Genomic DNA, 12,240 nt, shown 5'->3' on the forward strand with positions numbered 1-12,240 from the left:
TCGGAGGCACATGAATCTTATCAGCATAAATCTGACATTTATGGATTTTCTTCACATATTTACAGCAATCATGTTCCATAGTCAGACAATAGTAACATGCCCTTAACATCTTTTTAGCCATTGCATGTCCATTGTCATGAGTACCAAAGGATCATTCATGAACTTCTTGCATTAACATGTCTTCTTCGTGTCTATCCATGCATCTAAGTAAGACCATGTCAAAGTTTCTCTTGTACATCACATCTTCATTCAGAAAGAAACTGCCAGCTAGTCTTCTCAAAGTCTTCTTATCTTTGTTGGATACCCCATATGGGTACTCCTGACTTTGGAGGAAATACTTGATATCATGATACCAAGGCTTATCATATGTGACTTCTTCTGCTACAAACACATGAGCAGGCCTATTAAGGCGTATAATTATGATCTGAGGCGTGTCATTCCAATGATTTACTTTATACATAGAAGAGAAAGTAGCCAAAGCATCCGCCATTTGATTCTCCTCACGAGGTATAAGATGAAACTCAACTATGTTGAAAAAAGTCAACAACCTTCTTGCATATTCTTTATAAAGAATCAAGCCAGGATGGCGAGACTCCCATTCTCATTTAATATGATTAACCACTAAGGCTGAATCTCCATATACATCAAGGATCTTAATTGTCAAATCAATGGCCTCTTCAAGACCCATGATACAAGCTTCATATTCTTCCATGTTGTTCGTATAATCAAACATCAATCTTGCAGTGAAAGGGATATGAGAACCTTGAGGAGTAATAATAATTTCCTTAATTCCATTACCATAAGCATTAACAACTCCATCAAACACTAAACCCCATCGGGATCCAGGCTCTAGTCCTTCTTCAGGCAATGGTTCATCATAATCTTTAGCTTTTAAATACATAAGGTCTTCATCAGGGAAGTAAAACCTGATGGATTGATAATCATTAATTGGCTGGTGAGCCAAATGATCTGCAAGAATACTTTTTTTAATCTACTTTTGAGTACGATACTCAATATCATATTTAGACAATAACATTTTCCAACGAGCAATCCTCCCAATCAAAGTAGGGTTTTCAAAAATATACTTTATCGGATCCATTTTGGATATCAACCAAGTCGTATGATTAATCATATACTGGCGCAGACGTTTGGCATCCCAGACTAAAGCACAACAAGTCTTTTCAAGCATGGAGTACCAACGAGACTCACAATCTGTAAACTTGTTACTTAGATAGTAAATGGCATGCTCATTTCTACCAGTTTCATCTTGTTGTCCAAGTACATAACCCATAGACTCTTCTGACATAATTAAGTACATGATCAATGGTCTTCCTTCCACTAGAGGAGACAAGATAGGAGGTTCAAATAGATACTCCTTGAGGTTATCAAAAGCTTTTTGAAAGTCTTTTGTCCAAACACAACCTTGATCTTTATAGAGAAGCTAGAAGATTGGTGCACATGTGGCAGTCATGTGAGATATAAACCTGGAGATGTAATCCAGATGCCCGAGGAATTCTTTGACTTACTTTTCTATCTTTGGTGTAGGAATCTCTTGAATAGCTATTACTTTATCAGGATCTACTTCAATACCTTTCTGGATGACAATGAAACCCAACAACTTTCCTGAACGAACACCAAAAGTACACTTATTAGGATTCAAGTGGAGTTTAAACTTTCTCAACCGCTAAAACAACTTCAACAAATACTCAACATGATCTTCTCCAGTCTTCGACTTAGGAATCATATCATCAACATATACTTCTATCTCTTTGTGCGTCATGTCATGGAAAAGAGTAGTCATGGCTATATGGTACGTTGCACCAACATTCTTTAAACCGAAAGGCATTACTCCATATCATAATGTTCCCCTTGGTGTAATAAATATTGTCTTTTCCATGTCCTCGGGTGCCATCTTGATCTGATTATAACCGGAGAAACCATCCATAAAGGAGAAAACGTTGAACTTAATTGTATTATCTACCAACATGTCAATGTGTGGCAGAGGAAAATCATCCTTTGGGCTAGCTTTATTCAAGTCTCTATAATCAACACACTTCCAAACTTTGTCATCCTTCTTTGGAACAGACATAATGTTGGCCACCCATTAAGGATACTCAGAAGTAACAAGGAAACCATCATCAATCTGCTTCTGAACCATCTCTTTGATCTTAACAGCCATATCAGGATGAGTTCTTCCCAACTTCTGTTTAACTAGCGAACATTTTGGCTTTAATGGTAATCTATGCTCCACAATATCAGTATCAAGACCTGGCATATCTTGATAAGACCAAGCAAACACATCCATCCATGTATTCTCTAATAAGCTCTACCATCCTCTTCTTAACATTTGGTAGTATTAGAAATTCAATGGTAGTATTAGCAAGAGAGACATTGAACAAGGTTTGTTAGTCTGAGACTATTTTTACTTTTAATATTGAGAGTATATTTCCTTTCTTGGGTTGAATTCCCCCCGGACGTAGCTGGTATTGCACCAAATTGGGTTAACAATTCTTGTGTTATTTTTATTTTTCCTTTATTCTGTTTGTTACGCATTTAAATTGTCACACACATAACCCCACACATTGTGTTCGACATCTCTTCGTCTGAATAAAACAATTTCATATAGGAATTTAGTTTTTGTTGCAAAGTTGGATGATTTAAATTTTGATTTTAGGATTGAAAACAAGGTATTTAATTTATTTAAAGAATTATACTATTATGGTTCTAGTAATTTAGTTGATTATTTATATCCTTTAGTCTTGATGTTCATTTGGATTGGTTAAAAAATTATTACATGCTTTTGATTTTATTTGGTTCTGGTATTTTAATTGGTAAAAAAAATACTTTTCTGCATTTTTAAATTATGAAAAAATTATTACATGCTTCTTATTTTATATCCAACCTTCCATAATTTTCTTGGCCATTTATTTGGTGTTTTGAAGGAATTTATGGATTTTTCATTTTATTTCTATTTTTTAATTCATTTAAAAATTCTTAAGTCTCATCATACTAAATGGATCTTGGGTGTTGATGGGGGTGAAAACCCTAATTCACCAAAATGAATGATTGATTTTGATGATGACTTTATCAAACTTTTGGTCCAATTTCGGTGTGACCTCATTTGTCATCTTCTTCTTTGCCTCCTTCTTTTCCCTTTGATCAATTGGATGGTTTGTGTCCATCCTATTCATGATGTGTGGATTGGTACTTGATGAACTTTCATCATTTCAAATCTACCTCCTAATTGATCATGGATCATTTAAGGTACTTTGGATTGATGCATAAGTTTGTCCTAAGTGTCATGAAGTGTGGATTGAAGTAATGGACCATCCTCATAACCTTTGTGCTTGATCATTCCTTTTTTTTGTGGCATGACTTTAGGAGGATGATCTACATATCATTTCTCTAGCATGTATTAACACTAACATTATTATTGACCGACCTTAGATAGTTGTGACTTCTACATAAGTCCAATTACGATTGCTTAGCATAACGCTAAATTTTTCCGAAAAGCAAAGACATTTTTATAAGTGAGATTGGAAGTCTCCTACTCCTCATGTTATTGTATGAAAATATTGCTCCCTTTTTCATTTGTGAGAGCTAGTGGCACACTTGTTGATTTTTATCCAAGTTAGAGCCCTTCTCATAATGATGTATAGGTTCATGTTTTAATGCTTGTGAGTGAATAGTTGAGTGTTCTCCAAAAAATGACCTAAACATCTTTCATTTTGATTACTAACATCATTTACTAACATTTTACTTGTATTAACTTTTACTTCCAAGTCATTCACTTTATGCTCTTTTATTTTTATGTGATTTACTTTATGTTTAGCATTCCATACCATATTATTTGTGATTATGCCATTTGTTCTTTATCCATTTTGGACTTTCTTTTATGTCCTTGTAAAGAAAACACTAATAAGAAAAACCTAAAAAGAAACTTGGTTCTCCTGATTCATGGACTTGTGGTTACTACCCTTAGAAATATTATGGAGTTATGGACTTAGAATTAGGATCTTGACCTTTGCTTTGGGACTTGTGACTTGAGACCTTGGGATTCATCTGATACCTTTGACTTTGGACTTCCTTTGGAGACTTGGTTGAGTTACTATGGTTTCATCTGATACATTTGATTATTATTTGCTTATTTTGGATTGCTTGAGGCTTATTCTAACCTTAGGGACTTTGATTCCTCCAGGTTAGCGTTTAATTCAGGATTTCATCGGTTAGGGTTCGTGGAGATATAGGATCAATTTAGGATTTCCAAGATGAATCAATTGTTTTAAGTCTGAGATATGGATAATGCTCATGGAGAGGGTTTGATTGGTATAAGTTTGGTGAGGTTTAGGTCTCCACTGCCGTCGGTGGCGAGCTCTGGTGCGACAAAGCTTTTTCAGGTGACAGTAGATTAGGTCTGAACATTTCATGCAAGTGAGGCACATTGACCACGTGCAATTTTTATTCAGTTTGGTCCCTGAATCCGTTCATGAACTTTGGGCCTCCCATTTCCATGGGCCTTTTATTTTACTCATGGCACCCTCAACAAGCAGTGTACCCCCGTAGACTAAAGGAAAGAGTGGGCCTCTAGATTGGGCTTGCGCCATGCTTGGCCTTGGCAAACTCTACGTTTTCTACTGCATACCCAACCCATTGCAGAATAATGGTCTTGCCATTGGATGAGCCTCTGTGCCCATCGTTCTTGACACCCTAGTTTCAGGGCCTGCACCCTTGCTGGGCCCATTCCCTTTTTTGTTTTTAATCATTTTATTAATTTTTTTTTGTCTTTATTAGTTATTATTAATTAGGTTAATTAGGATATTAATTAGAATTAAATTTTTTAGAATTTAATAAGGATTGGAATTTTAATCTTGATTAAGATTAATTATTTTAATTAAAGATAATTAGAATAATTATTTTTAAATAGATTTTAATTCTAGATTTAATTCCCTAATTGAACATCCATGTAAATAGACTCTTTTAACCCTAGGGTTTAGCCATAGAATATCATGTTCCCTTAGATTAGGGTATGCTTTAGATTAATTGATCTTTTTAATCATTGATTTTCATGCGCATTTGATGCTTGAAGATTAACTTGATCCTAATGTTGCATGATCCCTTAGTTTATGATTTGTACATATCATTTAACCTTTAGATTAGGATGTATATACTTACCAACTAATTCTTTCCCTTTGATTAAGTTGATCAAAAGACATTTTGATTAACTAAATCCTTTGATTTGTGTATAATTCCATAGTCTATTCAAGTGATCAAAAGCCCCTTGATCACTTGATAGGACTAATTTCTGCAAAGTTATGGATCTCAAGGCCTCAAGTTCAGACTTCCATGCAAGGCATCCCAGACAAATCAAGCAGTGGATTACACAAAGCATATCAAAGATGTTTCTTCAAGAGCTTATCAGTCAAGATTCAAATTGTATGACATGAGCCTTAAATTACAAAGAATGATGAGAGTGGAGAATTTCTATCCTTGTCTAGGGTATTCTTGGGTACGAGATGAATGACCCAGTTGCTTAAGGTATTCGCCTTTGTTCATAGACTTTAGTACAATTCTAATTAAATGATTGAAAAAATCTTCATCATCCCAAGGAGCATCAAGGATTCTTCTTCAACAACTTGAAAGTTATGATGAGAATCACATGCCACAAGCCTTAAGTAAAAAGAGTGGAGAATTCATATCCTTGTCTAGGGGATCCTTGGGTACGAGACAAATGACCTAGTTTCTCAAGTTATTTGCCTTTATTCAAAGACTTTAGTAGGGTTCATATCAAATGATTGTCAAGTCTTCTTCATCTTCCATTTTTATACATCATTTCTCTTGCCCTAGTCTTTTGTTGTCTTTGTTCCGTTCATAGTCGGCCAAACTACGAATGCTCTGACTTTCTCATAGCACGGTGAGAATACGTAGGCACAGGGATTCAGATTCTCCATGAGCTACCCTATTTATTAATCCTACCTTATTTCCCCATTCATCAATCAATACCATATTTTTAAGATCAAATACCATTTTTTCCTTGGATTCCATACACATCCTTTTGGGACGATATAATCAGAGTCCACCTTGTGAATCAAGAGATGTTTGCGCTATCAAATCAAACACTTTATTCTTTATTTTTTAGCCAATACGATTGATTACTCTTTGGTTCAGATTGTATTCCTTCATGGATCCAATATACCATTCTTCTTTGATTTCAAATCGTTTGTTCCCTACAATGATATATTGTTCCTTGTACCAAACAACACTTTTGTGTGGGCCATATATACATCATTTTGGGATGATATAATCAGAGTCCACCTTATGAACCAAGAGATGTTTGTGCTATCAAACCAAACACTTTATTCCTTCTTCTTTTTTGTTGCCAATACGCATGTTTACTCTTTGGTTCAAAGTTCATTTACCTTTACGGGTTCCAATGTTACCATTTTCTTTTGGTGTAAGTTATACTTTTCATCATTGCCATCAAATCTATCTTTCCTTCATTTCATAGTGGGATGAACTATAAAAGCATTGACTTTCTCATTGCATAGTAAGAATACGCAGGCACGAGCATTCATATTCTCTACGAGCTACCTTATTTATAAATCATTCATTATCATTCACCAATCAATACCATATTTTTGAGATCAAATACCATTTTTCCTTGGATTCCATACACATCCTTTTGGAGCGATATAATCGGATTCCACCTTGTGAACCAAGATATGTTTGTGCAATCAAACCAAACACTTTATTCCTTTTTTTAGCCAAAATGCTTGTTTACTCTTTGGTTTAGAGTTTATTCCTTCATGGATCTAATATACCATTCTTCTTTGATTTCAAATAGTTTGTTCCCTATAGTGATATAATGTTCCTTGTACCAAACAACACTTTCGTGTGGGCCCCATACACATCCTTTTGGGACGATATAATCGGACTCCACCTTGTGAACCAAGAGATGTTTATGCTATCAAACCAAACACTTTATTCCTTCTTTTTTTGGCCAATACGCCTGTTTAGTCTTCGGTTCAAAGTTTATTTACCTTTATGGGTTCCCGTGCTACCATTTTATTTTGGTGCAAGTTATATGTTTCATCACTTTCAATCTCTTTCCTTTGTTCTCGTGGTTCTACGAACTACGGATGCTCTGACATTCTCATTGCACGGTGAGAATACATAGGCACAAGGATGCGAATCCTTGGCGAGCACATTCCTAATTATTCCTTCTGCCTTATGGCACCATCCATGTCTTTCATGATCCATCATCTATATTCAATCATAAACCATTCACCCTCAATGACATACTGTTTCTTTGAAACCAAATACCACTTTTATTTTGAATTCCATATATATCATTTTAGGACGTTTAATCAAAAGTCCATATTTGTACCAAGAGTTGTTTGTCTGGCCGACAAACATTTTATTTCTTCTTTTTTTTACCAATATTTTTGTTTCTCTCTATGGTACAAATTTAACTGCCTCAATGGATTCCATTACACCCTTACCTTTGTTTCTAAATTATACCCTTCGGTCACTTTTACCAAATCTTCAATTCTTGGACTTTGGTTACTTTTCTCTATCATTTTATTCATCTCAATGATGCATTCATAATTCTACCTTCATTCACTCCATGTGATATACTGTTATCTTTGAGCCAAATACACTATCTCTTTGAGCTCCATCTTGTGTATGCTTGTGAATCAAGAGTTGTTTGTGATATAAAGCAAACACTTAATTCTCTTTTTTTTTCGGTCGTACCATATAATGGTGAATGCTCTGGCTACCCATATATTGGTTAATGCCAATTTTACTCTTGGGTTCAGATTTCACCCCTTGTTGGAGTCAAACAATATAATCCTTTGGTTCAGATCATACCTTTATCACACTTCCTTTCACCTCCCACCACTAGTTCTATGAACTACGGAGCTCTGAATTCCTTATTGCACTATAAGGATACGTAGGCATGAGGGACCCAATCCTCTCTGATCACCTTATCTATTCCATTCTTTTTCCCTTTATCCTTTCACGAGTAAACCTTAGATATCACACTTATTCGAGCAAGAACAATCAAAACGGTTCTCGTTAAGTATAACAGATGTTAGGGGTGCTAATACCTTCCCCTTGTATAACCGACTTCCTTACCCATATTTCTCTTCTCCCGGGTTTTATCGATGTTTTCCCTTTTCTCCAGGAGTAAATAAGGTTCGATGGAGACTCTGTTGTATGTTCGAGCGTGCGATGTGTTCAGGTATATTTCTGCTAGCTTCACTCGGCACCAAAGGTTTCACACAAAAAGATGGTGTTGACCATAAAGAAATATTTTCTTCTGTTTCAAAGGACTTTTTACAGAATGTTGTCCCAAAAATGACTTGGAACAAAAATAAATGAAGTAAATTCCCTATACATCAATATTTATGAGCTTGTGCCCAAGCATGTACTCGACCATATATCAGTTTTGTTGTTGGTATGTTGGGTCTATATTAAATCAATCCCTGAATGGTACAATTTTAATGATAGTGGGTCCATTAACTAAAGGTTCCTCTCAATACATTTGTTGTCCATGTAGAAAGGATGGATGAACTTGTAAATTCAACTAACTTTATGTTTCTACTTATTTGTGTTATCCATATTATGGTGTATATATTATTGTTAATATATAAAGACAAATGTGTATTTAAAGAGACATGAAAGACACATTATTATATTCCTTAGGATCATTTGAATTGAACTGATCAGTGATACATGGAAGGAACCAAGTCGATTAACAACTTGTGACCGCTATCATCTAATCATTTCAGTTCATTAAAGATAATGAATTGATTCTTTCAAGGTGCAAAATTATGGTAGAATATTTAAACATCAAATTCGCCACATGAGCCAAGTGGGAGACTGTTGGATTATTAAATAAGTCTATCATATTTAGCTCATGTGAATCATGGTTTATCTTTAAATAAAAGGTGTCCTAATGTGATAATTGTTTGAGCTTAATGGTAATTAAGCCAATGAGATTTTTATTTTGAAATTAAAAATAAAATTTAACCCCCTCTCATCTCCCTGTATGACAGTTAAGAATATGTGTGTTGAGATTTTTACCTATAAAATAGGAATCAAAGGAATAGAACGCATACATAAGAATTTCCTTTCCTACAAAACAAAATAGCGGTATCTTTATCATCAAATATACATAAAACAAGAAGGAATATAGGAGGAAAAATGCAAGTCAAAAATCAAGACCCAAATACAAAACGAACAAGAATTGATATCATTGGATCTGTGTACGTTTTATTATTGTTAGATAGGAATTCATAGAACAGTGAAAATGTTAATATCAAAATCCAAATGAAATTTAAATTAACATATATTAAATTTCAATTGTGTTTTTTCTTGAAGTTTGTAATTCTTCTTTACAATTGAATGGTTAAATTTAATTAACAAGAGAATAATGATATTCATATATACGAGAAATGAAAAATACAATTTGTTTATTGTATGAGCTAAATTATGTTCGAAAAAGTGTTACATGATGGTTTTCTAAGAAGAGATTTATTACATATATAAATACAAATTATAGATTATAAGTACATATTATGACTGGATAATAACAACACAAAACAACTACTAATTCTTCAATTCTCAGTCTAGATTTCATTATTCAATGGATAATAATACTTAATTTTACAATTTAAGAATTTGGTTGATGTCTTCTGCAATTGCCTCAGCATCTTTTTTGACTCCAAACAAACCTTTTCTTGCCAATCCAGCACAGTACAATCCATGATCTCCCTTCCAATGTTTCGGGAAAGGATTTTTAGGGAACCCTTTCTCATTAAGACCATATTTGTAATCCTTAAAAAACAAATAGAAAAATAACCAATTAGTTTATAATCACAAGGAGTGTGAGAAAATAAAGAATAAAGTCCAAAAAAAATGTACCTTTAGCCATTCATTAGCTACGCTTTTGTAGCCAGTAGCAAAAACAATGGCATCAAACTCTTTCTCCATATTATTTTCAAAGATAATATTCTTCTTCTCGATCTTTTTGATACCTGAAGGAACAACCTTTATAGCTCCTTCCTTAATCTTTTCAATGGTTCCAACATCAATAACTGCAGATTTTCCTGTAGTGTTTTTAAGATATAAAGGTCCATCTTTAGGACGATAAATCCCGTATTTCGACATATCACCATATTTGAATTTTGCTTGTAGCGTAATGATTGTATCCACAATATAAACAGGAAAATATTGCACCAAACACATCCCTGTACGAATCATATCTTTGGTGAAGACATGAAGCTGCAAAAAAATCATTAAATTATAAATATCATCACAACACATGTTTATCCTTAAACTATTTATGGACCTAAGTTGTATGATTAATATTAAGTAAAGAAAGTGTATTTACCGGATTTCGAATGACAATGGAAGTGTTAGCACCCCCGTTATGGAGATCATATGCAATTTCCATTCCTGAGTTACCACACCCAACAACCAATACATTTTTTGATTTATATTTTGAACCAGATTTGTAGTACTTGGAGTGTACCACATCTCCTTCAAATTTCCCTAATCCAGGAACATTAGGAATAAAACCTTCACTATTTTCGCCAGAGGCAATCACAAGAAACTTTGTCTCATAAACTTCCAAGGTACCTTCTAGGGTGTTTGTTGCTTCAACAACCCATCTGTTCCTAACTTCATCGTACTTAGCAGACTCAACGACACAATAATAACGAGGTTTTATGTCAAAATGATCGACATATTTATCTATGTATTGAAGAAATTGGTGTTTGGTTAAGTATGTTGGTCCAGAGGATGGATGTGGCATGAGAGGTAAAGAGCAAAATTCACTAGCTAAATGGAGGTTTAAACGATCATAAGCATTTTTCCTCCAAAGAGAAGCATTGCACTCTTCTTTTTCAAGTATGACATGCAAGATGGAGTTTTGCGTTAGTAGAGCTGAAATTGCTAGGCCAGAAGGACCACCACCAACAATTACAACGGTGAATTCTTGCATATTGTTGTAGATAACCTAGGACCTAAGTATCTTCAATGTTTTTATTCATCTAGAAATTATTGAATTTATAAGCATGTATGGAAGCTTAAGAACATGTTTTGGTGGATTGGTACATGAATGCAAAAAAAACAAAATTGACAATAATATTTGGATTTGACCGTGCATTCAAATAATTAATATATATGTTTTCTTTTATAAAATTTCTATATGAAAAATGTGTATATTCATGTTTCTTTCTCTCTTTCAATACAATTTATTCTTTATGTTAAAAATGGTATAAAATAAGGTGATAAGATTAAATAAAATGATGATTTATCCATAATTTTATATATGGAAAAATTATATCAATACTTATCTGTTTTAAAATCTTGACTGGATTGGCCGATTGATTGACCAGAGATTTGGAGGATATGACAATCTAATAACGGTATATGAATCTAACTGCAATTGATCTGATAAAAATTAGTGTGATATTTAACCCATTTATCGATTAGACCTATGAACCGATAAGTTTTTCAAACCAACAAATTGATCTTTTTATATTTATTTTTTAATTTCTCAAAATGATTTATTTTTGGATGGAGAGTAAAAACAATTTAAAAAATTAAAAAAAAAACAAACAAAAAGTTGGTTCGTAAATTCTATTATTTTTCGTTTGTATAATTTAAATTATCAATTATGTGGTTCAACTAATGACCCATTAGTGCTATGAATAATTCAATGACCTGGTGACTTAACCGAGTCAATGACCGGTTAGGATTTTAATAATTGCAATAAACTTAAAAATGTTATGTTATAAATATGTATTTTTTATTAATAAAATACACTTTTCTATAAATAATATCAATTTTATTATTAATTTTGGAGTAATTTATTATATTTTTCATGTCCTACAAAATTACATTCTTTTCAAATTATATTTTAAAATTATTTAGAAAAATTCAGGCATAGTTGTCAATGGTCCAAAACATGCTCTTGATTTTTTTGTCAATTTATAAAGAGATTAATTACTACGCATTGTCAGTATAAAAAGATTTATACCGTCGATTCATCACCATCACCCGTTTGCAATACTTTATAGATTTTTAAAATAAAAGTCAAACTTATTTTAATATCCAACGTCTATGATTAATTGACAGTGTAAAATCTCTTTACACTGTCAGTGTATTTCAATTAAATCCATTTATAAATATGTTATTTAAGTTGTAAATTACAATTTATTTAATCAAAAT

The 12,240-nt window shown here is 33.3% G+C and overlaps 1 protein-coding gene across 1 annotated transcript; it reads right to left on the reverse strand.

Moving 5' to 3' along the window:
• Window positions 1-9,636: 9,636 nt before the first annotated feature.
• On the reverse strand, window positions 9,637-11,008 carry LOC127114495 (probable indole-3-pyruvate monooxygenase YUCCA10). Its single transcript, XM_051046595.1, has 3 exons — window positions 10,397-11,008; window positions 9,928-10,287; window positions 9,637-9,840 (listed from the first exon to the last, which is right to left on the reverse strand). The coding sequence occupies exons 1-3, from the start codon at window positions 11,006-11,008 to the stop codon at window positions 9,670-9,672; spliced, it is 1,143 nt and encodes a 380-aa protein (XP_050902552.1). The 3' UTR covers window positions 9,637-9,669.
• Between the last annotated feature and the right edge of the window lie 1,232 nt (window positions 11,009-12,240).

The sequence above is a fragment of the Lathyrus oleraceus genome, unplaced genomic scaffold (assembly GCF_024323335.1).
Source record: "Lathyrus oleraceus cultivar Zhongwan6 unplaced genomic scaffold, CAAS_Psat_ZW6_1.0 chrUn0513, whole genome shotgun sequence".
Taxonomy (NCBI): Eukaryota; Viridiplantae; Streptophyta; class Magnoliopsida; order Fabales; family Fabaceae; genus Lathyrus; species Lathyrus oleraceus.